The sequence below is a fragment of the Dama dama genome, chromosome 9 (assembly GCF_033118175.1).
Source record: "Dama dama isolate Ldn47 chromosome 9, ASM3311817v1, whole genome shotgun sequence".
NCBI lineage: Eukaryota > Metazoa > Chordata > Mammalia > Artiodactyla > Cervidae > Dama > Dama dama.
The window spans coordinates 20,628,422-20,656,166 of record NC_083689.1 but is presented as its reverse complement, the minus strand read 5'-3'; the positions used below and the strand labels follow the sequence as shown (position 1 = coordinate 20,656,166).

Below are 27,745 nucleotides of genomic sequence, written 5' to 3'. Positions count from 1 at the left end.
GGAAGAGTCCAGAGCCCCCAGCATTGAGGCCTCGGGCTCCCCTTCCCAGCAGCCACTTCTCTCTCTGGTGTCTCTGGTACATTGAAATGTTTCACTGGAACTTGCAGACATTCCCATCTAACCCCCAAACTCTCTCTAAACTCACAAAGGGACAGAGTTCTGTTGGTTTGTTCTTGTTGTTGTAATTTTACCCTCTCTCACTGAGTAACTACATTTCATCAGCCTCTGGGAAACTCCCTCACCTGCTACACCTTCCACCAAATTAAATACTTAATCCAGGCTGGTGATTCTGACCCTGGCTGAGAACTGCAGGCCCAGAGAATAAATTCAGTAAACCCAGCATGAGGCAGAGGCTAAGCCCCACTCTCTGTTTCTGCTATGGGGGTTTGGGGGCTTCCAGGTGGAGCTAGGGCTTCCCAGATAGCTCAATTGGTAAAGAATCTGCCTGCAACGCGGGAGACCCCTGTTCGATTCCTGGGATGGGAAGATCCGCTGGAGAAGGGATAGGTTACCCACTCCAGTATTCTGGCCTGGAGAATTCCATGAACTGTATAGTCCATGGGGTCTCAAAGCTAGTGGTAAAGAATCCACCTGCCAATTCAGGTAGACCTAAGAGACCCAGGTTCGATTCCTACATTGGGAAGATCCCCTGGAGAAGGAAAGGGGAACCCACTCCAGTATTCTTGCCTGGAGAATCCCTTGGACAGAGGCAGGCTACAGTCCATGCACTTGAAAACAGTTGGACACGACTGAAGCGACTTAGCACGCACTGTCAAGGTGAAGGCTAGGCCCCACTCTCTCTTTCCTGCTCCCAATCCCTGTTCAGTTCAGTCGCTCAGTCGTGTCCGACTCTTTGTGATCCCATGGGCTGCAGCACAGCAGGCTTCCCTGTCCATCACCAACGCCCAGAGCTTGCTCAAACTCACATCAGTTGAGTCGGTGATACCATCCAACCATCTCATCTTCTGTCCCCTTCTCTTCCTGCCTTCAATCTTTCCCAACATCAGGGTCTTTTCTAAGGAGTCATTTCTTTACAGCGGGTGGCCAAAGTATTGGAGTTTCAGCTTCAGCGTTAGTCATTCCAGTGAATATTCAGGACTGATTTCCTTTTGGATTGACTGGTTTGATCTCCTTGCAGTCCAAGGGATTCTCAAGAGTCTTCAACACCACAGTTCAAAAGCATCAATTCTACAGTGCTCAGCTTTCTTTATAGTCCAACTCTCACATCCATACATGACTACTGGAAAAACCATAGCTTTGACTAGATGGACCTTTGTTGGCAAAGTAATGTCTCTGTTTTTTAATATGCTATCTAGGTTGGCCATAACTTTTCTCTCAAGGAGCAAGTGTCTTTTAATTTCATGGCTGCAATCATCATCTGCAGTGATTTTGGAGCCCAAGAAAATAAAGTATGTTACTGATTCCATTGTTTCCCCATCTATTTGCCATGAAGTGATGGGCCCAGATGCTGTGGTTTTAGTTTTTTAAGCTCAGTTTTAAGGCAACTTTTTCACTCTCCTCTTTCACTTTCATCAAGAGGCTCTTTAGTTCCCCTTTGCTTTCTGCCATAAGGGTGGTGTCATCTGTGTATCTGAGGTTATTGATATTTCTCCTGGCAATCTTGATGCTAGCTTCTGCTTCATCCAGCCTGGCTTTTCACATGATGTACTTTGCATAGAAGTTAAATAAGCAGGGTGACAATATACAGCCTTGACGTACTACTTTCCTGATTTGGAACCAGTCTGTTGTTCCATGTTCAGTTCTTTTTTTTTCCATGTCCAGTTCTAACTGTTGCTTCTTGACCTGCATACAGATTTCTCAGGAGGCAGGTAAGGTGGTCTGGTATTCCCATTTCTTTAAGAATTTTCCACAGTTTGTTGTGATCCACACTGTCAAAGGCTTTGGCATAGTCAATAAAGCAGAAGTAGATGTTTTTCTGGAATTCTCTTGCTTTTTCTATGATCCAGCAGATGTTGGCAACTTGATCTCTGGTTCCTCTGCCTTTTCTAAATCCAGCTTGAACATCTGGAAGTTCTCAGTTCACGTACTGTTGAAGCCTAGCTTGGAGAATTTTGGGCATTACTTTGCTAGTGTGTGTGAGATGAGTGCAATTGTCCCAATCCCAAGCACTTCTCAAACTTCTTGTCTCAGAACTCCTTTCTCTCCCCCATCTGCAAGCCCCTCCTCCTCTCATCTTGGCCCCTCACCCTTACCCTTGCTCCTCCCACTCAGAAATCTCTGATCTACTAAAATCCACCCTGCATACCAACCCTTCTCTGCTGGCCCACTGGAATCTATCTCAGTTTAACATCTTTTCCCTAAGACCTCTCTAGACCAGAGGGGCCCTTGGATCAGAGGAAGCCTCACAAATCTCTGAATTCCCTTGTCCAGCAGGGCTCAGAGATGGCAGAGGAGGTGACAGCAATCTGTCAGAATCATGGAGAGGAGTTCCAACACAAAGCACTGGGGACAAGAAGCCACTTCTCTGATCCCTTCTCCCAAAGTGGGTGTGACTGGAGATCAGCCACAAGCCAGACCCAGGGAGAAGACAAACTCTCCACTAGGCTGTGCTCCTATAGGCTGGTGGATGTAACCCCACCCTGACCAAGTTCCTGGGTTTTTTCATCGCCTGGGCTGTAACTGATGCTTTACTGTCTTTAAAAGAAGGATATTTGAGGAATTCCCTGGCAGTCTGGTGGTTAGGACTTGGCGCTTTCACTGCCATGGCCTGGGTTCAATCCCTGGTCAAGGGACTAAGATCCTGCAAGCCTCACAGCTTGGCCAAAAAAACAAAAAGGATGAAAAAAAGGATGTTTTAAAATGTTGCTTAAAAAAAAAAGATGTTGCTTTACCTCACAGCCCATATGTGGGAGACCTGGATTCGATCTCTGGGTTGGGAAGATCCCCTGGAGTAGGGCATAGCAACCCACTCCAGTATTCTTGCCTGGAGAATCCCCATGGACAGAGGCGCCTGGTGGGTTACAGTCCATGGGGTCACAAAGAATTGGGCACGACTGAGTGACTAAGCACAGCACACAACCCCTACTGAAAGCTTGCTATAAATAGTTTATTGTAAAGAATAAGAGATGATGCTATTAAAGTACACATGGAGTCATAGGCTCTGCCAAAGGCTTTAAGACGTGCTCTCTCTTTGCTAGGGTTAAGAGTCATGAAAGACAGCCTAGCACCAAACTACAATTTTCTCCTCGATGTCATGAAAAGTATTGGAAGAGGTTTGCAAGGGAAACAGCTTTCTCTCTTCACAATTGCATACCCCGGGGCCTCTTTACATCACCCAAAGGGGCACCACACTCTAAAGGTGCCCTGAGGGGGTGGGTGCCAGTCTTGTATAGAGGGAGATGCTACAGAAGCAAGAAAGGCCCCAAATGACGACAGTTAATGCCTAAGGGTGACCCTTAGGCATCTGTTTCTGCAGATGCCTCCAAGTGATGCTCGTCTTTCTAACTGCCTCTCTCCTACCCCTCTGCCCCTCAGTCATAGGGCTCCAAGCATAACCCATCTGCCATGCTGCTCCTCCTACATCCCTCTCAGGTGCCAGCTTCCAAGCCTCCACCCCTGCATCCCAGCTGGCCTCCCCTGGGGCAGAGAGAACTTTACTTTTTGTATGGGTGACCCACATACCAGACAGGGCATGCGTGCTCACTCACAGTCATGTCCGACTCTGGGACCCCATGAACAGTACCATGCCAGGCTTCCCTGTCCTTCATTATCTCCCAGAGTTTGCTCAAACTCATGTCCATCAAGTCGGTGATGCCAACCACCTCATCCTCTGTTACCCTCTTCTCCTGCCCTCAATCTTTCCCAGCATCAGAGGCTTTTCCAACATTCGTGCCCAAAACAACAGAACAGCCAGATGCTGTGCTAGGCCCACTGGGGATGTGCAACCTCAGGTGAAGGACCCTATGGTGGTTCTGAGCCTCAGTCTGCCCATCTGCAAAAGGGGACTCATAAGGGACCCCCAGAACCCACTTTCAGGGGGGTGCTCTGAGTATCCAGTGTGGCCTGAAGCAAAGAACTTTCAAGTGTAAAAAGCTCAGAAGTTTGCTCAGGAAGCAGGTGCTGTAGTTAGCATGACCATGTTCAGCTTCTCTACCTGGGTCCTCCTGAAGAAGCAGCACAGAGGCCAGCACTGGGGCCATGCAAACCCCAGGGTCAACCCCCAATTCCACTTCCTGGAGTTGTTACAATGGAATTCTAAGGAATTCCACTTCCTTAGACAAAGACTGCCTTGCTCTGGGCCTTAGTCTTCTTGTCTGTAAAATGGGGTTAATAGCCATTCCTCCTGCTGAGAATGGTAGAGGGGGTTAAAGGGCAAATGTCTGTTGAGGTTTAGAATTGGGCTCCATTCAGGGTGACCCTCCATAAGTGTGGATGTTACAGTAGTGAGTGCGAAGGGCCCAGCACGGTATCTAACCCACAGGAAATACACAGGAAGTGAAACCTATTCTTCTCATGTATATTTATTTTAAATCATTTAATACGTAGCCCTCCCACCTGCTTGTCCCTGGAAAACTCAGACACTGCTTCTAGCCCTGCATTTCACAATGGATGTCTCAAATCAGTCGGGAGCATCTGCTGTTGCCACTGTTACCTCTGGGTAGTCCCTGACCCATCTCGGTCCCAGGCCCCTCTCTTTGAGGCCTCAGAAATGTGACAAGTCCGTTTTGTCCAATAAGGGGCTCCTTTTATTCATTTGGCTGGGGGGGTGTTCTGAAATGCGGTGCAACGTTATAAAGTCAAGGGTGCCTGGAAAGCGAGCCTGCCAGGTACAGGAAAGTGCAAGAAGCCTGCAGAGCCTCCCGGCCTGATGGGCATCCAAGACTTGCCTCTGGTCGCAACTGGTGGCCCAGGAGGGGCCAGGGAGACTTCGGAATGAGATCAGGGTGCCCGCTCCATCTGAAGCTTGGGGACCACGTCTGTCCGTTCATCATCCTTGTGTACGAGAGTGTGCAAAATCAATCTGAAAACAGCTTTACTCAGGAATCACAGAATCGGCTCCTCCGCTCAGTGCCTCTTGGACTGAGAAGCATTCCGGCCGTGCGGGAAGGGTCAGGCAGTTTCTGTCCTTCTGAACACCAGGGCATTGCCAGCTGCCTCTGGCCCAGCCAGCAAGGCTGGCCTGGCCTTCACACAGGTGTCTCCTCAGCCACCTTCTTCAGGAGGCCGGCCGCCAGCGGGCAGTGCTGGCTGCCCTCGGAGCCATCAGCCTGCATCTTCAGGCGCACTTTCTGGTTGGTCCTTCTCCACTCGGAGTATAGCTGGCAATGGTAGCGGAATGAGACCTGCAGGGCAGGGTGGACATCAGCGGAAGGGCCAGTGGCTGGAAAACTAGCGCCCCTGGGGCCTCTGCCCTGACCCAGATCAGCACCAGGCCCCTGATGCCAGAGGCAGCGGCAGCATCAAAGCGGTTCGCACATGGACAGAGCACACTCACCCACTCACTCGCCCAGGGACCCTCCCCACCAGCACTGAGGGACCCTGCCAAGGGTGTGTGTTTGTGTGTGTGTGTGTGTGTAGAGAGGGGTGGTCCCCTTCTGTCTCTCAGAAGGTGGCAGTGAAGTGATACAGCTTCTTGCATGCGTGCGTGCTAAGTCACTCAGCCATGTCTGACTCTGCGACCCTATGGATGGTAGCCTGCCAGGCTCCTCTGTCCATGGGATTCTCCAGGCAATAATACTGGAGTGGGTTGTCATGCCCTCCTCCAGGGGATCTTTCCGACTCAGGAATCGAACCTGTGTCTCTTGAGTCTCCTGCATTTGCAGGTGGATTCTTTACCACTAAGCACCACCTGGGACGCCCATTAGAATATTAGTCAGCTCTAAAAAGAAATGAGCTATCAAGCTGTGAAAAGACATGGAGGAATCTTAAATGCACACGACTGGATGAAAGAAGCCAATCTGGAGAGGCTGCAGGGAATTCCCTGGTGGTCCAGTGGTTAGTTAGGACTCGACACTTGCACGTTTAAAAAGCACTTACTGCGAGACTCTATCTCTATGACATTTTTGAGGAAAGGCAAAACTATGGAGACAGTAACAAGATCAGCGGTTTTCTAGGGATCAGAGGGGGAGGAGGGATGAATAAACAGAGCACAGCATTTTTAGGGCGGTGAAAATACTCTGTATGATACCATAGTGGGAGATACATGTCTTTATACGGTGGTCTAAGTCCACACATTGTTCCACACCAAGACTGAACCCCTAACGTAAACTGTGGCCTTGGGTGATGATGCGTCAGTGTAGGTTCATCGACTATAATGGACGTGCGGCTCTGGTGCCATGTTGACAGTGGGGGAGGCTGGGTAGGTGTCGGGGAGGATTTTGGAGAACTCTGTACTTTCTGTTCCATTTTGCTGTTAAACCTTGAACTGCTCTAATGAATCAAAACTGTTAAAAAAAATTTTTTTTTCCCCAGTAAATGTCAGTGGTTCCTACTCTTTGACCAAGGAAGTTCCAAGAAACATTTGCACAGGTGGCACCCAAAGCACTGTTCATAACAGCAAATAAAGGAGAAGGAAAAAAAAAAATTGGAATAATCCCTGTGTCCATCAAAAGAGATTAGTTAAATAAATATAGCACACCCACACAATGAAGGACTGTTGGGTGACTGCCTTTTTTTTTAAAGGACATTAGCAAAGTGAAAACAAGCAGACTGGAAAGCAGGACCTATGATGCATCCTACTTGTATTAAGAAATCTGCTAAAAAAAAAAAAAAGAAGAAGAAGAAGAAATCTGCTTGGTGGGTGCATTGGCAAATAACTCTTGAGGAGGGGGCACCCCCATAGCTGGATGACTGTGGTTCTATCTGTGGGACCAGATGTTGGGGACCTTCTCTCTCTGACTGAGGGTTCTCATGCCTGCCAGAACCTGGGTACAACACCCCTACCACACTCACTCTCTCCCAACCCCAGTCACCTTTTCTCTCAGTCTCTTTTATTTTTTATTTTTTGGCTGCACCACATGGCCTGTGGGGCCTCAGTTCCCTGACCAGGGATCAACCCAAGTCCCCTGCACTGGCAGCCTTAACCACTGGACCACCAGGGAAGTCTCTCTCAGTCTCTTGAGCATCCTCTCTGTCTCTCTCATTCTCCTGCCTTTTCTCCCACAGTCTTTCCAGTGGCTCTCTGCCTCTCTCCCTTCCCCTTGCCCCCAAAACCCAGACAGTCCAGTCTTAATGGGGCTCGTGGCTGGCGGGGCCTGCACTCAGCTGAAATGATCCCATGACCTTGCATTCCTGGGGCAGAAGCCTCACGCTTGGCTCCCTGGACCTCGCACCGGCCTGGAATCTGGAGCTCCACGAGATGCTGGGAGTCGCTTCTACCCCAGGGGCCAGCCACAAGCCCAGGCAGGCAGAGTGCCGCCCCACCCCCCACCCCAGCTCCATCCAAGCCACCGCCCAAGCCCCTGACCTGTCTGCTCCCAGATGTCTGCTGCCTGGCTGGCAGCCACTCACCAGTGTCCAGAGGACATAGATGGTGAAGAGGGCGATGGTGAGGGCGATCAGCCCCAAGGCCTCCAGATGGCTGTGGAGCCGAAGGTGGTCCTGGGCTCCCCGCAGGCACAGCCAGCCTGAGATAGCGGCCAGTGGAGTGATGAACAGGAAGCACACCACGTCACAGCACAGCGTCCGCTTCTCTGTCCGAGGCCCCGGGTCCTTCAGCCACTGTGGGGAAGGAGGGAGGGGGAGCCGGTGAGAGGGACCATCACACACCGCCCTGCTATGAGCCCATGCCAGGGGATGGGGCATCAGGGCCCCCTCTGCACACACCCATCTTCATCGCTGTTCCTGTAGGACCCTATTCCTGCCTTGCCTCCTGCAATCCTTTCTTTCTTTCAGATAGTTACTGAGATGATGACAGGACAGGCGTGGGTAAAAAAAACTGCCCCAGTTTTTTTTTTTTTTTTGCCACATCATTAGGCTTGCAGGATCTCAGTTCCCCGGCCAGGGATAGAACCTGCACCTCCTGCAGTGGAAGCTCAGTTGTGTCTGACTCTCTGTGATCCCATGGACTGTAGCCTGCCAGGCTCCTCTGTCCATGGGATTCACCAGGCAAGAATACTGGAGCAGATTGCTGTTTCCTCCTCCAGTGGATTTTCCCAACCCAGGGATTGAACCTGCATCTCTTGCATCTCCTGCATTGGCAGGCAGATTTTTTTTTTTTTTTTTTTTTAACCACTGAGCCACCTGGGAGGCCCTAGTTGAAGTGCGGAGTTTAACCACTGGACCCCCAGGAAGCCCCATTCCTATTTTACAGATGGGGGAAACGGAGGGCATAGAGGGGCTGACCCCTTTGTGCAAACTCACATGGCTAGTGGTCTACAAAGCCAGAACTGGAACTCAGGAAGTCCTGCCCCAGGGTCTGTGCGTCCTTGGCTGCTATGCTACACTGCCTGCTACAGATGATGGATGGTAGGAATCCCCGCCTGCAGCTCCCCTGCTGGTTGGGGGAGAGATGAAATGACTGAACCATCAGGGTGAGGACTGCTATGCTGAAGAGGTAATGCTGCAGAGACCCAGTTGAGCAGAAGGAACCTCATGAGGCATGGGGGAGACGAGCTCCAGGCTGCAGAAACAGCACATGCAAAGGCACGGGGGGGAGCATGTGGTCCACACAACAGGCAGTGGGGAGAGGGTGAGATGTGTGGACAGGCCAGCTTGCCCTCCCACTGTTCCCTTAAGAGTAGGCCCCACATGGGCCAGGGGTTCTTCCAGGCGCCCCCACCTCAGCCCAGTGACATCACCCCTTGTAGTTCTCAGATGCCCCATGCCAAGCCAGGCTGGGCAGGGAGGAGTCTGGAGGGCACCCTGGTGAGCAGCAACTGCTCTGGGAAGCCGTGTGGCTCCCACTACACTTGGAAATACCCTGTCTCGACCCCAACCCACTGTACTCAAGCTGAGCTCTAGGGATTGGCCCACAAAGTCCCCCGGCCAGGTCACCACCCCTCCTTCAGGGCCAGTGTCCTCCTTCTTTAACTCCCTTCTCTCCACCCATGTGGGCTTAGCCAAGGACACCAAGATCCTCCCTGAAGGAGGCCTCAGGGCCTTTGCACCTGCTGTGCCCCCTGCCAGGACTGTCCTTCCCCAGGTTGGGGCTCCTCGTTCCTCAGGTCTCAGCTCTAGGGTCACCTGAAGTGACCAAGCAGGGAAGATGCACAGGAGCTGTCAGATCTGGAACCTCAGGCCCGGTTCCACCCCCATCAGCAGAAGTGGCCCCGGGGAGGGGAGAGAGGGTCCTCCCCTTAGAGAAGCTGCTTCCCCAGCCCACTAGGATCCTCCAAGGCCATTTCCTCCTTTGGCCCCATGTCTGCCTTCCTCCCTTCGCCCAACTCCGGCCTCCGGCTCCCAGGCGTACCTCTGTGAGAGATCGGGACCGCTTCTCCACTGCAAACTCCGTATGGCACAGCTCGCAGTAGCTGGTGTTGGACGAGGAAAGCCACCTCTCCAGACAGCTCTTGTGCACCGCGCCCAGCGTGCCAGTGCACCCACACGGAGACAGCAGGCTCTCCCCATTTGCCCCCTCATGGCAGATCCGGCAGAAGGGGCCATCACTAGCACAGAGATGGGACACATGAGTAATGGTCGAGCCTCCTGCCTGCTCCAGCTTCACTCTGCCCTGGCTCGCAAGCTCAGTGCTGCCCCACATATACTACTATTTCGCAAACTCCTATTCATCCCTCAATGCCCAGCTCCAAATGTCCTTTTCTCTTGGAAAGCCTAACCAGACTCCCACAGGTGGAGTGATGTACTCCCTCCCCAGGGTTCCTGCAGCATCGTTTGAGGCCCAGGGTGGGCATCACTTGTAGCTGCCGGCCCAGTGTCTGCCCCTTCTTCTATACCACCACCCTGACTGTGCTGGGCAACTGCCCCAATCTCAAGAGGACAACCCTGATGACCCCAGGCCTGACCAATCAAAACACCACACATCTTTGGTCACAGAGGCTGACTCAGGGAAGGGCACATGTGATGCAGAGCCATTGGAATTGACTCCTGAAATTCTTCTTTTTTTCTTCTAAACTCCAGAACTACAGGCAGCATGGCTGGTGTAAGTCTGGAGCTGCTGGCAGCAGCTCAGTCTCCACCTGGAGTCTGCAAATGATGGTAAAATGGAGGATCATGGAGCCAAAAGACAGGGAGAGGCAGATTCTCAAGAACATCATCAGAAGCACCAGATCCAGCCACAGCTGAAGGCCATGCCACCTGAGAAACCTCTGTGTCCCAGGAGAAGAGCTCCTGGGCTCCTCCACTCTAGTGAGGCTGGGAAAACAGACATAAAAAGGCATCTACAGGAAGCCATTTCCCATTTCAGGGAAGTCTCTGCCCCAGCCTGGTCTCAGAGGATTCTGGGTCCTTCCTGGGGCAGTTCAAGAGACCAGGGGCGTGGCCTTGGTGGGCCCTGAGGCTGTCCAGCACATGAGTCATTGTTTTCCAGACATTTCTGCCCAGAAAGTGGACTGCAGGAACACATGAAGGAGATGGAGCAGGAGAGTTGTTTTCCAGATAACACCGCCAGTTTCCCCTAGGAAACTTTCTCTCCTTTTCTCCATGTCTCTGCTGTGGGGGGCAGGGGCGGGGGTCGCCCAGCTACTTCGAAACCCAGGAGCTGAGAGCTGACACCTCAGGTCTGCTTTCTGGCCCTTGGTGCTATGTGTGGGGTGATGCTTTCTCCTCCGACATCAAAGGGGCCTGCCCAGCTCCCCTGTGCTCCCACACCCTGATCCCATGTTCCCAACACACAGTGAGTGAACAGCAAAGACATCCCTGCTCCAGGAGTCAAGCCAGGAAGTGGAAGTAACGAGGACCAGGAGGGAGAGTCACGTTGGTTTGGGGGGTATGTCCCAGGGAACCCTACTTAGGAGGTTCAAGTTCAGAGAAAATGAAATATCGGTAAACAAAGCCCACACTGACTATGATGGAGTGCTGATCAGGTCCCACGCACCATTCAAAGGGCAACATCGGGGTTAATCTGTCTCGTTCTCACAGGGAGCCTGGGAGGAAGGTGCTGTTATTGCCCCCATTCCACAGATGTGGAAACTGAGGCATCGAGAGGTTGACTTCATTGTGCCAAGTCACACTGGGTTTGAACCCAGAAAGTCGCTCCAAGGCCTGTGAACCCAGAGCTACTAGGTTGCCTGCCCCCAGAAGTAGGGCAAGAGAAGTGGGCTCTACTGTTTGAAATTCTGGCAGGAAAATCATGCAGAGGAAACAGGAGAGGAGAAAACGGGATGGGGGAGTGGGTGAGACATCCACAGGCCCCAGTCGGGCTGCCGAGTGCAGGCTCCACAGGAGATGTGAACAAAAAGGAAATGGAAGCCACGCTCAGTGACACTGGCAAGTATCCAGTTCCTTCCAGGCCTCGGTTTCCGCAGGTGTCAAAAGGGAGGGTGGGGCGAGGTGCCCCACGGGAACCCCGTGGAGGGAGAAGTCCTCCCCACCCCCCATGCTGGCAGCTCCGGCTGGGAACCCCCTAGGCCTGCCATGGGTCCTCTCACTCCCAGGCTGGGTCACGCAGCCCAGACACCTTCCTGACTCAAGGGATCTGATGGAGATGCAGACAGAAAAACCAAGACCCTGGAGGAAGCCCAGAAGGAGCCCTGCAGTCTCATCTGGGCTCAGGCAAGGTAAAGACCTATAGGGTCGCCAGCACTGGGCTCCCTCCACAACACGGCAAGGCTTCCATCTGCTTCTTTGTATGTTTGAATGAAAAGTTTATGAATTAATTCTGACACCTGCTACCCATGTGGATGAACCTTGAGGGCATGACACTCAGTGAAATAAGCCGGTCACAAAAGGACAAAGACTGGTGAATTCCACTTCTATGAGTTTTCTAGGGGAGTCAGATCCAGAGACAGAAAGTAGGAATGGTGTGGGGCCCTGGGGCTGAGGAAGGGAGAGGGGGAGTGAGTGTTTAGTGAAGATAGAGTGCAAGATCAAAAGAGCTATCGGGGAGACTTCCCTGGTGGTCCAGTGGTTAAGAAACTGCCTTGCAATGCAGAGGACATGGGTTCGATTCTCGGTCAGGAAACTAAAATTTCACATGCTTCAGGGCAATTAAGCCAGTGTGCTGCAACTACTGAGCCTGTGTGCTCCGGAGCCCGCACACTACAACTAGAGAGTCTGTGACCCACAGTGAAGATCCCAAGTGCTGCAATGAAGACCTGAGTCAGCCAAATAAATAAATATTAAAAAAAAAAAAAACAGTCATGGGGCTGAATGATGGTGATGGTTACACAACACCATGAGTGTACTTAAAGCCACTGAACAGTGCACTTTCAAGTGGCCAAAAAGGTAAATTGTACGTTATATCTTAACCATAAAAAAACTGGAAGGAAAGGTTTATGAATTTGATGATCTCAAGGAAACATCACGGTAATATGTTGAACTTGAAAAACTGTTGGCTAGTTTAAATCTTAATGAGTTAAGGCAGATTTAAGTTGGTGTGGGGTTTACTTGGGCTTCCCAGGTGGTGCTAGTGGTAAAGAACCCGCCTGCCAACCCAGGACACATAAGAGACCAGGGTTCCATCCCTAGATTGAGAAGAATCCTTGGAGGAGGGCACACCAATCCACTTCAGTATTCTTGCCTAGAGAATCCCATGGACAGAGGAGCCTGGCAGGCTACAGTTCGTGGAGTTGCAAAGAGTCAGACATGACTAAAGCTACTTCGCATGCACACATGGGGTTTCCTTAAATCTCTTTCCCTTGAGGACAAGTCGGCTCACACATGTGTCTGGAGGATTGGCACCGAGGTTTAAATACATTAATCGAAAACTTGGCGTGCTCAGTCACTTCAGTTGTGTCCGACTCTTTTGCGACCCTGTGGACTGTAGCCCGCCAGGCTCCTCTGTCCATGGGATTTTTTAGGCAAGAATACTGGAGTGGGGTGCCATTTTCTCTTCCAGGGGAACTTCCCAACCCAGGGATCAAACCTGTGGCTCCTGATTCTTTACCACTGAGCTACCAGGGAAGCATTATGAGGTGGCAAAGCCCCTTGTGAGCAATATATGGGGATCATGGCCCTGCACTTTCAGAACCACCCAGCAAGAAGGTGCCCCAGTTTAGAGATACAGGGCAGCAGCAACTTTTCCCAGTCCTATACCAAGAGAGGCTCCCACTTGGACCCCAAGCCCAGGTACCCTGAGGCTACAACCAGCACTACCAGCTACTTCCTTGTGCAGCCTCCCCAAGATGTGAGCTACTCCCCAACATCAGATCTCCGAACTTCACCCAGTAATCTGGAGTTTCAGCTTTTCCTGAAGAATCTGACCTGTGTACCCAGTTTTCATGTGGTGATTACCCACTGGGCCCTTTTCACTGATTTATTTGCCTATCTGGCCCCTCTGCTGCTGCTGCTGCTGCTGCTGCTAAGCCACTTCAGTCGTGTCCGACTCTGTGCGACCCCATAGACGGCAGCCCACCAGGCTCCTCCATCCCTGGATTCGCCAGGCAAGAACAGAGGAGTGGGTTGCCATTTCCTTCTCCAATGCATGAAAGTGAAAAGTGAAAGTGAAGTCACTCAGTCATGTCCGACTCTTCAAGACCCCATGGACTGCCGCCTACCAGCCTCCTCCGTCCATGGGATTCTCCAGGCAAGAGTACTGGAGTGGGGTGCCATTGCCTTCTCCACCTGGCCCCTTTAGGTGGTGAATTTTTCTTTTCTGTTGTTTGGCTGCACCACTCAGCATGTGGGATTTTAGTTCCCCAACCAGGGATGGAACCCACGACCCCTGTGGTGAAAGCGTGGGAGTCTTAACCATTGGACTGCCAGGGATGTCCCACGTGGTTGGATTTCTGACTGCAGGCGGGGCTGGGAGTAAACTCTTTGGGCTGGAGAGTGAAGCAAGTGAAAGCATCAATCCCTGCTCGGTCACCACTCACCTTGGTGTGTCCAAGGCCCGGATGACGGTCGAGAGGAGCCGGCCATCCCTTGAAGTCACCTGGGCCACATACTGGGGTGGCCCGAGGCCCGTGGCCTCCACGACCTTGGAGAAGGCAGGGCTGTCAGAGCAGTCACACAGCGAGCCGGGAAGGTGACAACAGTCACCCGTCGTCATGGCCACAGGGAGCCCCGTGTCCTCAGGGCCCAAGGCCCATGGTCCCAGGAGCCTGGGGAGAGGCCGGCAGGAGGATCAAGAGCAAAGTTAGCAAGCCACACACAGCCCAGAGTCAGCTCTCTGAGCTGCAGGTGTCCAATCTGTAAGATGGGGCTTTGGAGGGGGGCTATGAGGATTCAGTCAGGTCACACATGCAACTCAGGCCAGGCCTGGCGCATCTCAGGGGCCTAGCTATATTCTCTCTGACTCTCCTAAGAAAGGTCAGCCTGGTCCGGCCCACAAAGCATGCAGGACATCACCTTTCCAGCCTGGAAAGCAGCAGCTAACAGTGACTGAATACCTTCTGCGTGGTAGGCCCAGTGGTCGGTGCTCTCTTGGGCCAGAACCATCCCTGCCAAAACCATGGAGAGACTGTTCCCCGTGGACTGGATTCCCAGGGTTGGACTCAGAGAGGATAAGCCCGCCATGGAGTGGGCTGGAACTGAGCTACAAACTTGGCCCAAATGACCAGGATGGTGAGTCATTTTGACTGTGCTGGTTCATGGCTTCTTGTCGGCTCTGAGTTTCTTGATAATTCAGGCTATCTAGGAAGTGGTAGTCCAGAATGGGGTAGTGTCTGTCCCCACCCAGAAGAGCAACCACTCGGAGCAGTGCCTCTGTCCCCAAGGAAAGACCATGGGAGACAACCAGAGCCTCGGGCAGCAATCTGAAGTCTGCTCTGGTGGCGCGGGTGGGGACTGACTTCAGCAGGATTCCATCCTCCTACGTCCCCACCCCAGGGTCTGACCTGTCAGCAGGAACCCTTGGCAAGCTCCTTTTCCATCCCAGAATCAACCAGCAAGGCTTGTGTGTTTCCCTATGAGAATATCATGAAAGGGACTGAGGCCTCAGGAAGCCAATACAGGTGTCCCAGAGCTTAGGATCTCTGTCCTAAACTTATCTCACCCTCCACCATCTGTCCCCAGGAACTGTGGTCCAGAGACCCCAGAAACACTCACTGAGGTAACCCCCCCCACACACACACGTGGTTTTTACCCACTCTTGCTAGTCAAACTCTGAGATCCAAAGAGGGGCGGAGGGAAGCAGTGCAAATCACTGGCTAGCTTTTTGCACCAGGACAGTCTCCTGCCAGATCAACAATCTCTGAACAGCTCAGCCAGAAGTGCTCTGGGCCCAAGAGGCCCTTCTGAGCCTCCTAAGTGGGGCCACACAGTCAGCCAGATAAGCAAGTGTCAGCCCAGAGGCAGGAGGAGCCTGGGAGGAAGGCTGCATGACCGAGATAACACCCACAGGGCAGTGGCCAGGCTGCCATGTCATGCACACTGCTGTCCCTCCCAAGTGAGGCCTGCAGGGAAGTTGCTGGGCTGCCTGAGGGAAAGGCTGCAGAGGGGACTCCACGCCTCTTGCCCCTCCAAGGATTGGCCTTCACATTTCTGCAGGTAATTGGGCGTCCCGAGACACATCACAGCTCCTATGCATTAAGTTCTACCATTTCTTTTATTGTCAGGAGAAAAGCAATAACAGAACCAAAACAACACTGGTAAAATCTGCTCCTGCAAATCAACCAAATGATGCTAGCAGCTACTGCAATATAAACTCGTAGTTGCCAGGGGAAGGGATAGTTAGGGATATTGGGAAGGTCATGTACACACTGCTATATTTAAAATGGATAGCCCACAGGGACATTTTGTAGAGCACAGGGAACTCTGCTGGATATTATGTGCCTGCTCGGATGAGAGAAACTCTGTTACTTTCATGTAATTCTCAGAGGGAAACACACAAGCCTTATTGGCAAGTTCTGGGATGGGAGGGGGTGGGTGTTGGAATGGATACATGTATATGTGTGGCTGAGTCCCTTCCCTGTTCACCTGGAACTACCACAACATTGTTAATCGGCTCTACCTTAGTACAACATAAAAAATTTGAAAAAAAAATAATAGTGGCTACTATAAATTAAGTAACTGCTAGGACTTCCCTGGTGGTCTAGTGGCTGAGACTCTGTATTCCCAATGCTGGGGGACCAGGCTGGATCCCTGGTCAGGGAACTAGATCCCACAAGCCTTGACTAGAGATCCTACATGCTGCAACGAAGACCCAGCTCAGTGACAGTATGGACTGTAGCCTGCCAGGCTCCTCTGTCCATAGAATTCTCCAGGCAAGAAAACTAGAGTGGGTTGCCATTCCCTTTCCAGAGGATCTTCCCTATCCAGAGATCGAACCCAGGTCTCCTGCATTGCAGGCAGATTCTCTACCATCTGAGCCACAGGGAAAGCCTATTATATAAATAAAAAATATATATATATTTTTAAAAGGTACCTAACCTTAGTGCTATATTTAAAATGGATAACCAACAAAGGCCTATTATACAGCACACAGAACTCTGCTCCCTGTTAAGTTCCAGCTTGGATGGGAGGGGGGTTTGAGGGGAGAATGGATACATGTGTATGTACCACTGAGTCCCTTTGCTGTTTACCTGAAACTATCACAATGTCATTAATTGGCTATACCCCAATACAAAATGGTGTTAAGAAACAATAAATATTTAAAAAAAGAAAAGGTACCTACTGCAAGCCAGGCACTGTGCTAAGTTTATTGAACTCCAATAGTTATAAATGTTTCCTTCAAAGGTCACCTCCCCAGAGAGGCCTTCCCTGATCACTCGGGTCAAAGTGCTACTCATGTCCACATTATTGTCCTCACAGATGTGTCCCTCTCTGAAATGCTCTTATTTCTTTCTCTGTTTTTTTTTTTTTTTTGCCACATAGTGAGGCTTGTAGGATCTTAGTTCCTTGACAAGGGATTGAACCGAGGCCCTCAGCAATGAGAACACAGAGTCCCAACCACTGGACCACCAGGGAAGTCCCATTAATGTTCTTATTTCTTCATCTGCTGGTTAAACGACATCTGTCTTCCACCATCGGTCATCTCCAGCACCTGATCCAAGGGCCGGTACACAGTTCCTGCATTAATTCCTCAGCCCCTCTTCTGTGTAAGAGCAGGGTGGGAGAGCCAAGTCCCTTGACCCCCTAGACCCTGGTCTGCCAGCACCCAAGATGGGAACCAGTAATCTTCAGAGGCTGGAGACCTGTGCAAAGCACAGAGGCTTGGGCTCAAGAGAAGCCAGTCTCGAGCCTGGATGCAAGGGTAGGGTGGCTGCAAGCTGGACTCAGCTCTGGGGCTGCTGGGAGGGGTGACTAAGCCAACGCCTCCAGCAAACTTGGCCCAGTGCCCGGGAGATGGATTTCACTGAATCTTCACAACAAACCTATGATGGAAGTCCAATAACTACCCCCATTTGACAGGTGAGGAGGCTGAGAGAGGGGCAGTTACTTGCCCAAGATCACACAGCTAAGTTGAGACAGTGCAGGATTTGAATTTAGTCCAGTGAGTGCAGCTGGGACCCAAGAAATCTGGGTTCTTTTAAGTCCTGACTCTGGTGCTCATGCTGTATATCCTGAGACAAGTCACTTGGCTTCTCTAGGCCTCATTCTCCTCTTTTGGCAAATAAGTTGATGAAGCTAGTGGACCGTGTCTGCTGAAGGGCTTCATAAGAAGAAGCCCCCAGGCTCAATTCCTCCAGCGAAGCTCATCCTTGGCTAGGCTTGTCTGGGGTTGCATGGGGGCACCACCACCTTTTGAAGAGCTTCTTTTTTCTGAGGGCAGGAAACTAAGGGAAGAAGAGTCAGATGGCCCTAACTCCCCCACAGTGTCATCTCAGTTCAGTTGCTTCACTCCCTGGGCCTCAGTTTTCTCTTTGGTATAACGGGGGTTGCAATGAGACCCAGCTCACATATGCATAAGCATGAATAAGTTGATAAATTTTAGCTCTTACGATAATTATCGTCCTCAGCTTACATACAGCTGTTGGGAGGGTCTGATGACACAAGGCACAGTCAGTGCCTGGCACACAGTAAGCACTCAACAAATGCTCACAGTTCTTATTTTTTTAGGATAAACGTGTAGCCTGTGAAATGCATTCATTCCTCTTCACTCAGCAAAGAGAAGCTCCTGTGTGCCCTCCAGTATTTGCATAGCCCTGCACTGGAGGCCAGACTCTAATCCCAGCTCTGATCTTTACTCACTATGTAGCCCTGGTTGAAAGGCTGGCCATCTCTGGGCCTTGACTTCCTCAGCTGTATAGCAGAGAAGGGGCTTCCCTGGTGGCTCAGTAGCAAAGAATCCACCTGCCAATGCAGGAGATGTGGGTTCAATTCCTAGGTCAGGAAGACCCCCTGGAGAAGGAAATGGCAACCCACTCCAGTATTCTTGCCTGGGAAATCCCATGGACAGAGGATCCTGGTGGGCTACACTCCATGGGGTCGCAAAAGAGTCAGACAGGACTTGGCCACTAAACAACAACAACACAGCAGGGAACATTTCTAGTACTTCCACTTGATATTGTCACTAGAGGACTAAATGGACTAAACCTATAAATTCTGGCTGTCCTGTTTTAAGAACCCACTAACAGCCACACTCTCTGCTAACCAAATGCCTGGGTCATCATCATCTTGACTATTTTCCTGGCAGAGCCCCTCTGAGAAGGAGGCCGGGGAAGGTGACTGGTCACTTATTGACCGCCTACTATACGCAGGGCGCTTTCTTCATTTGCACCTCCTTAATCTTCACAACAGCCCCGTTAGGTTGGTCCTGGGATGACCTAGTTTCACAGATGGGGAAACTGAGGCTCAGAGAGGCACCTACTGTGCGCCAGCCCCCCGGAGACCTCTTGCCTTCCACAAAGACGGAAATTGAGACCACCAAGTCGCTGGGAAGGCTGAGGCCGACGGTCCGAGCCTGGCCGTCCTTCAGGGAGCCGGGCTCGGGCCTCGAACTCTGGGCCATCCCGCAGAACGGCACCCCTCCCCCCCATCCTCCCGCCTGTGCCCACCTGATCCGCGGCCGGGCCGGGCGGCCGCGCAGGCCCCTCCGCTCGCCCGGGCCCTGGTCCCGGCCCGGCCGGTCAGCGCCGCTAGGTCCGCTCTGGCCGGTACCTGCGTCCGGACACCGCCCGCCGAGGAGACGGTGTCATGAGCCAATGGCGACCACCTCTCGCCTACACTGGCCAATCGTCGTGGATTTCCCGCCCTGGAAGGCGGGGCCAGAGGCGACGGGGACGTTCTGGGCCGCACAGGCCCGGCGGCGCCGCAGCTGCTGACTCCGCCCCTGCCGCGTCCTGGCTCCGCCCCAACCTCGGTCCCGCCCCCCCATCCCCGACCCCGCCCCCCATCCCCGACCCCGCCCTATCTCGACTCTGGGCACGAGCGGGGCCGGTGGCGCCACCTGCAGACGACCAGTTAATAAATTAAACCGTTACAGAATTCAACGTGACACCAGCAGAGGGATTTGTGTTCCTCACCTCCTTTAAGCGTCTCATCAATTCTGGCGGCGGGATGAACCATCTGATCACATTTCACAGAGAGGAAACAGAAACCTAGAGAGGTTAGGGGGCCGTGGAAGAGCCTAAAGCCATCATTTATTCATCATTCATTTTCATTCATATATACAACAAATTCATTGATTAGATGTAATAAACATCAATAAGAGGGTCTACTATGAGCCAGGCGCTGTGGACACAATGGCAGATATGGCAAATAGTGCTGCCCTCACGGATCTCAGTGTAGGGAGTGAAGTGGACGTTAAACAGCCAGTAATGTAATTATTAATTGCAAAGGTGATAAATTGTAGCGAGCGAGGGAGGCATATCACGGAATATTTGGAAAGTTCAAAAGTAATTCCCTAAAGAAGCAATTGAACTGACAATGTCACGTGCAAAGTGTCTGAGGTGGGATGGAGAATTTCATTAATACTCCTTTCTTCCCCTGCCTTTATTGAGTATGTAGATCCAGCTTAGTTACTTTAGTCAAATTCTTCGGTGTTGTACTGGCTTATATTTTTCAAAAATGGATTTATAAATCATATAGGTTACCTATAGAGGGAAGTAGAATAGAAAGGACAAAATAAAGCTACAGTGTTTAAATTTTTTTTTTTTTTCACTTTTTGGCTGGACTGATTCCACACCGGGAATCTGAACCTGTGACCTGCATTAGAAGTGTGGCGCCTTAACCACTGGAGCACCAGGGAGGTCCCAGAAGCTAGGCTTTTAAAACTGTCCCTTAAAAAAAAAAAATTAAACTGTACCTTGTTTTATACATTCAACTTTACAACCATGTAGATATTTTATATAATTTTAAAACAAAATTTTAAATGTAAGATATCTAAAAAACAAAACTGAAATAAAATGAATTAACCTCTATATCCAGTTGGTGACAAAATAACCCAGAGATGAACTCCTAATGACTTTAAAACACCAGAATTTGATTGTCCATACTCAATATAGTGGTGGTGGTGGTGGTGATAAAATTGTTATTCTGAGCTTGTTGTACACTTAGTCTGGGATAAAGCAAAAGAGTGATTATGTCAGTGTCAAGAACTGGATTTTTCATAGAGAGTGAAGGAGGCACAGATGTAAGATTGATCACATTAAAGAAAAGAAAAACCCTGTGGTCTTGAATTTGAATTGGGAGTATCACGATACATTTCATCTTTATAAAAAGGAAACACTTGCTGCCTCTGTCCACTGAAAAGTCGGCAACAAGCACCCCACAGTCCCAGTAGTGCTCAGTTGTGTCCAACTCCTTTGCAACTCCACAGACTGTAGCCCACCAGGCTCCTGTCCATGGAATTTTCCAGGTAAGAATGCTGGCGTGGGTTGCCATTTCCTTCTCCAGGGGATCTTCCTGACCCAGGGATCAAACCCGTGTCTCCTGCATTGGCAGGTGGATTTTTTTTTTTTTTTTCTTTTTCCCACTGAACCACTTGGCCCATAAGCCCAGACAGTGGTCTCTAAATACCATTTCCATTTGAAAGAGGCTAGGAATATCAAACAAAAACCAGACTGAGTCAGGGGCAGGAAATGTACAGGTGAACATGGCACATCTTTAAATACCAGAAAGGGAGTTATCAAAGACATTACCATTGACATTACATAATGTCAATGGGAACCAATGAGAAGCTTCCAGTGGCCACAAATTAGACAATTTTACCCTCAATAAAGATAATGATTACAGATCAAAACAAAGCAAATGTTCAACTTCATGCACTTGGGTTTCCAATTTTTTTTTGTTTGTTTTAATGTCAAATCGATGAAAAAGTTGCAGAAATAATAACGCACAGAACTCCCATAAAACTTTTGCCCAGATTCCCCAATTGTTAATGTTTCTGAATCCTCTGAGTGTAAAATAGATGTATGGTGTCTCATTAGCCCTTAATGCTTCAGTGTTTATTTCTTTTTTAAAATTAATTATTTTGGGGCATGCTCTGTCTCTGTCGCTGTACTCAAGCTTTCTCTGGCTGGGGCAAGCAGGAGCTATTCTCTAGTTGTCATGCACCAGCTTCTCACGGCGGTGGCTTCTTTTGTAGTGGAGCACAGGCTCTGGACTCACAGGCTTCAGTAGTTGCAGCACACAGGCTGCAACAGTAGTTGTGGCTTCGTTGTCCCTTCAACAAGTGGTTGTCGAAGGTTTAGTTGTCCCTTCGAGAGTGGTATCTTCCCAGACCGGGGATGGAACTCATGTCCCCTGCATTGGCAGGTGGACTCTTCACCACTGGACCACCAGGGAAGTCCCAGGGCTTATTTCTTAAGTAAAGTACATTCTTCCACATAATTATAGTATTATCTTCAAAATCAGAAAATTAATATTGATCCAGTATCACCAGGTAGTTCCCAAATCCCATTCAAAGTTTCAATAACATTCTTTAAAGCTCCAGACTCCATTCTAGGATCACCTGCTATATTTTGCTGTATAATTCAGTCTCCTGCAGCCTGGAACAATTCCTCATTCTTTCCTTGTCTTTCATGACCTTGATATTTTTTTTAATGTGTGTCCATTTATTGATTGCTGGGAATACAGCTTATTGAGAATACATTGACATGTATTTGAGGGTAGAAATTAACCAAACCCGAAAGGAAGCCATTCAATAAGCCTGAGAGTTAATAAGGTAGGAGAGATTAGATCTAAAGACAGTGTGTGGGGTGACTCCAACAACCACGGAGGGTTGTCCTTAAGATGCCAGCTGCAAATACTTTGGGAACTTCTCTGTTCTGAATTACTTTGGAACTACCAGGAAAGAGAGAAGATCACCCTGCCTCTTTAGTTTAAACTGATGCAAGAAAGCAAGCTGTTCACTGATGTGCCAAAAAACAAAAAACTTGCTGTCACTTTGAACTGTTTAAGGCAATTCCATTTTTACAAATTCTTCCACACCAATTTGTATGCTTTAGAGTTATAAGCAGCTATGAGATTTAGGAAAGAATCACAACTGATGCAAAAGACTGTAGTCATAGCATTCCCGTATCTGCTGATTTATGCTCTAATACTAGCAGATTTTTACAGCATACTGTCAATTTTTCCCCAAGGTGTTGAACTCATTGATATGATAAAGTGATATAAATTAAAAGAATTCCAGTTAACTTAAAAGGACAGACAGATTAAATTACTGGACTGTCTCAGATCATAATTTAAAATTATTTAGTGATATATGTGGTATATATGACATAAAGATTGTAATCTAAAGGTGGATAAAGCGCTGAGACATACTCCTAACTTCAGAGCTACATGCCACAGAGTTTCTCCCAAACTTTTTAATAGGTATATTTTTTCTTAAAATGATAACGTCAATGTTACTTGATATTCCAAATGGTTTGAACTGCTTTCTGTGGTAGCAGGAATGGAAAAGAGGAAACAGAAACAGACATATGCCAGTGGAATTAAAAAAAAAAGGCAGGGGGAAGATTTTGGCTTTTTTTTTTTTTTAAGAGGCAGTCTGTTCCTTCCATGAACCATGTTCTTTTTCCTTAAAGCTCTGGGGGCGGCGGGGGGATCCGGTCATGGCTTGCAGCACTGAACTAACCGAGGATACAAGCACACATCTTGGATGTGGTATCTGTCCAGAATCCAATGACCTTGATATTGTTAAAGATTACTGGCTAGTTATTTTGTAGAAAGCCTCTCAACTTACGTTTCTCTAATATTTCCTCATGACTCACACATTAGGGGCAGAAACCACCAAAGTGATGCTGTGATCCCTGTGCATGTATCAGGAGGCAGAGAATGTTGCATACACACAGAGACATATATAAATTCTTTTTCATATTCTTTTCCCTTATAGGTTATTACAAAATATTGAGTAGAGCTCCCCGTATTACACAGTAAATTCTCCTTTATCTATTTTATATATGAAGTGGAGTGAGTGAAGTGTAAGTCGCTCAGTCGTGTCTGACTGTTTTCAATCCCATGAACTATACAGTCCATGGAATTCTCCTGGCCAGAATGCTGGAGTGGGTAGCTGTTCCCTTCCCCCAGGGATCTTCCCAACCCAGGGATTGAATCCAGGTCTCCTGCAATGCAGGCAGATTCTTTACCAGCTGAGCCACCAGGGAAGCCTAGTAGTGTGTATATGTTATTTGCAACCTTTCAATTTATCCCTCCCCTCAACCCACCAGTCACTTTTGAAGGCTACTTAGGAACCAACTCAAAATCTTAAAAATTATGAAACTTGAAAATTGACAAGCAAATAGAGAATTGATTATTTACACCGGCTTATACCATCTGTGGGGTTTCCCAAGTGGCACTAAGAACCTGCCTGCCTTTGATGCCTGGGTCGGGAAGATGCCCTGGAGGAGGAAATGGTAACCCACTCCAGTATCCTTGCTGAAGAATTCCATCGACAGAGGAGCCTAGTGGGCTACTGTCCATAAGGTCACAAAGAGTCAGACACGGCTGAAGCATCTTAGCACGAACACACACATACCATCTGTACCTCCAGGTAACCACACAGATGAAGGGAAATTTCTCTTTCCATATGTATTTCAAAAGTAAATGAAGAATAGGAAGGGGATGTATGTATCCCCTTATAGCTTATTCATATTGTTGAACAGAAGAAACTTTACAAACAGAATTGTCAAGCATTAAGAATAAGAATAATTTTTCTCCAATAAGAAAAATAAATAAAATAAAAGTGAAAAAGGAAATACTTTTAGAAAAAAGAGTAAATGAAGAAGGGTAGGATTTGAAAATATACAATAGTATCAGTTTGTAACTCTTAACAGATTATGAATCTAGGTGATGCCTCTCAGCAGTTGCTACCTCCATGAATGAGAAACGCACTGACATTACCTGCCTCCTCGGGTTATGTACACAATATTACCTATGAAGTGTCCACTCTTAAATCCGATCAACCTCTAGATCTAACTATTCAGCTACTCGTTGGAAGGATTGATACTGAAGCTGAAGTTCCAATACTTTGGCTATCTGATGGGAAGGGTCGACTCACTGGAAAAGACCCTGACATTGGGAAAGACTGAAGGCAGGAGGAGAAGGGGGCGACAGAGGGTGAGCTGGTTAGATAGCACAATTGACCCAATGGACATGAATGTGAGCAAACTCCAGGAGATGGTGGACAGAGAAATCTGGCAAGTTGCAGTTGCAGTCCACAGAGTCACAAAGAGCCAGACACCACTTGCCACTGAACATTCATCTACAGGAAATTTGGGGGACAATGGGACACATCAAATGCCACCCTGTGTCCATAGAGACAGAAAGCAGATTAATGATTGCCCGGGGCTGAGGGATGGAGATAGGAGGAGGGGGTAACTGCTTAATGGGTTCTGGGTTTCTTTTCTGGATTAAATAGTGGTGAAGGTTGCACAACATGGTGAATATTCTAAAAACCACCAAATGTACTTTTTGAAACAGTTCTTAAGCGGCGAATTTTATGTCATGAGAATTTTGCCTAGAATTTTTAAAAAGCAAAAAGAAAGACACTCTAGGGATGCCATAAACAAAATTCAGACTAAGAAACTATAATACAAATGACCCATTTAACAGAAAAAAAGGGGGGATAAATTGGGAGATTTGGATTGACATACAGTACTATACATAAAATAGGTAATAAGAACCTACTGTATAGCGCAGGAAACTCTACTCAATACTCTGTAATGACCTATATGGGAGAAGAATGTAAAACAGGGTGGATATATGTTTTATGTGTATCATAACTGGCTCATCTTACTGCACAGCAAAAACTAACACAATATTGTAAACCAACTGTACTCCAATAAAAATTTTAAAAATAGGGACTTCCCTGGTGGACCAGTGCAGAGGATACAGGTTTGATCCCTGGTCCGGGAAGATCCCAGGGGCCCTGGAGCAATGAAGCCTATGCGCCACAACTGCTGGGCCTGCCTGCTGCAACTACTGAAGCCCACGCACTTAGAACCTGGGCTCCACAACAAGAGAAACCCCTGATCGCTACAACTAGAGAAAAATCTGTGCACGGCAACAAAGACCCAGTGCAGACCAAAGCAAATACATGAAATTTAAAAATTAAAAAAAAATAGAAAATAAACATTGTAAAGGCAAAAAAAAAAAAAAGGCAAGAAAACAGAGGGATCAGAGGGGGAGAATGTGTACGTTAAAAGAGATCAAAGAGAAGTGTCAACCAGTTGGAGCCAGTGGACTGTGAGTCAAATAAATCATCAACAAATTATAAGAGGATCAGGAAAAGTAAACACTAGCTCTTTGATGATATTAGGGAATTACTGCTCATTTCTTTAGGTGGGATGATGGTATTGAGGTGATGTGTTCAAAAGCCTGTATTTTAGATAAACATACAGAAATATTGATAGCTAGAGCATGTTGGGGATTTGCAAACAGATTAGGGTGAAATTAGGTGGGTTGAAGTTGGGTGATGGGCTGATGGGGATTCATTAAACTAGTCTGTCCACTTTTATATGTGTTAAATTTTTCCATAATTTTTTTTTTTTTAATTTTGGTATGCTTCTTCTCAGCCTTTAATCTGGGCATCTTCTCCATTTATTAGGGCTTTCTGGCTTGTGGTAGACACTCACTAAACTGGGTAAAGCCCCACAGCTTGGTGGCTACAAACCCAGCTCCAAAGTTGAAATCTGCTCACTTCTTACTAATCGTGGGACACTTGGGGTGTCACTCACTTCTGTTCCCCATCTCTAAATCGGGGCTATTAAGTTATGCCTACCTCCTAGGGCTGCTGTAAATAGTATATAAATGACATGTAAAAGACTTATTTTTTGTGTGGTATCATGTTTTTTTATGTATCAGTTTATTTAGGTTAACACAATGCCACAGAAAATTAAACAGAATTACCATGTGATTCAGCAATTTCACTTCCGGGTATATGTGTGTGTGTGTGTCTGTGTGTGTGAGTCACTCAGTCATGCTTGACTCTTTGCAACCCCATGGACTGTACCTGCCAGGCTCCTCTGCCCCTGAGATTTTCCAGGCAAGAATACTGGAGTGGGTAGCCATTTCCTTCTTCAGTGGATCTTCCCAACCCAGAAATCCAACCCAGGTCTCCCACACTGCAGACAGATTCTTTACCATCTGAACCACCAGGGAACTTCTCTGGATATGTATTCAAAAGAAATCAAAGCCAGAACTCAGATATTTGTACCATCGTGTTCATAGCAGCATGATCCACAAGTGCCAGAAGATGGAAGCAACCCAAGTGCCCATCCACAGATGAATGGATGCACAAGAAATGGAATATCTATACAACGGAATATTATTCAGCCTTAAACAGGAAGGAGAGTCTGACACCTGCTACAACGTGGAGGAGCCTTGAGGATGTGATGCTCACTGAAAAGAGCCCGTCACAAATATGGATTCCACTTATAGGAAGTCCCTAGAGGAGTTAATGTCACAGAGACAGAAAGTTGAATGGTGGCTGACAGGGGCTGGAGGAAGGAGAATGAGGAGTTAGTGGAGACAGAGTCTGAGTTTTGTAGGGTGAAGAGTTCTGGAGATGGATGGTGGTGATGGTTGGACAATATGATACTTAATGTCACTGAACCATATACTTAAATAGTTAAGATTTTTTTTTTTTTTAAGATGGCATGCTTTATGATATGTGTATTTTATGGTAATTATGTGTATTTTACCATAAAAAAAAAAAAAGACTTAAGAACAGTGCCTGGCACAGAGAGAAAACACTGTGCTTATTAAATCACTGAAGAGTAATCAAAACAGCATTGCAGGACTGTGAGCCCCCAAGGCCACAGGGACACATATTCTTGTTCTCAGGTATGTGCCCCAGGCCTGGGTAATCACAGAGGCTCCAGAAAGACTTGATTTTTTTTTTGGGGGGGGGGGGCGGTTAGGGACGCTGCTTGCAAGGCAGTATCTTAGTTCCCTGACTAGGAATCGAATCTGTGCCCCCCTGCAGTGGAAGCAAGGAATCCTAACCACTGTACTGCTGGGGAATTCCCAGGTTTCATCTTCTGACCGCCTGACACCCTTCTGGTGCCTCATCACTACCTGGCCCTCTTGAGCCCTCCTTACACCATCCATCCTCTCCACGCCCTGCCCTGTCCACACCCAGGGGAGTCAGCACCCCTCAGGGGCTGTGTGTTGAGCCCTGGAGTGTGCAGTCCCACAGGACCCCCAGTTCTCTCACTGGCCTTGGCCCCCTGGACCACACACCCTGACTCCACCTGTCCTGTCAGAACACCCCTGCGGCTCTGGGCTCTGAGCTCTTCCAGGAGAGACGTGTCAGGGTCTGTCCATCCCTCCTGGCAGGGCAGCCAGAGCCTGGAGGGCGTGCCACCCCCCACCCCCTCTGGTGGCTCTCCTAGGGCCCAAG

The 27,745-nt window shown here is 48.8% G+C and overlaps 2 protein-coding genes across 8 annotated transcripts in view; both read right to left on the bottom strand.

Moving 5' to 3' along the window:
- HNRNPM (heterogeneous nuclear ribonucleoprotein M) overlaps nt 1-27,745 on the bottom strand; it is an 89,107-nt gene that overhangs the window by 39,545 nt on the left and 21,817 nt on the right. The gene's annotated exons all lie outside the window — the stretch shown is intronic.
- MARCHF2 (membrane associated ring-CH-type finger 2) lies at nt 4,464-19,069 on the bottom strand. Its single transcript, XM_061150513.1, has 5 exons — nt 18,957-19,069; nt 13,893-14,120; nt 9,371-9,566; nt 7,471-7,680; nt 4,464-5,303 (listed from the first exon to the last, which is right to left on the bottom strand). Exons 2-5 carry the CDS (start codon nt 14,066-14,068, stop codon nt 5,148-5,150), a joined length of 738 nt encoding a protein of 245 aa, XP_061006496.1. The 5' UTR covers nt 14,069-14,120; nt 18,957-19,069; the 3' UTR covers nt 4,464-5,147.

Excerpts from the sequence above, each read along its gene's own strand:
- MARCHF2 (XM_061150513.1), bottom strand. The coding sequence starts at position 14,068 with ATGACGACGGGTGACTGTTGTCACCTTCCCGGCTCGCTGTGTGACTGC. Across the intron at positions 7,681-9,370 it reads GGTCCCGATCTCTCACAGAG|TGGCTGAAGGACCCGGGGCC; the intron begins GTACGCCTGGGA and ends CCTTCCCCACAG. Across the intron at positions 5,304-7,470 it reads TCTATGTCCTCTGGACACTG|GTCTCATTCCGCTACCATTG; the intron begins GTGAGTGGCTGC and ends CCTGCCCTGCAG.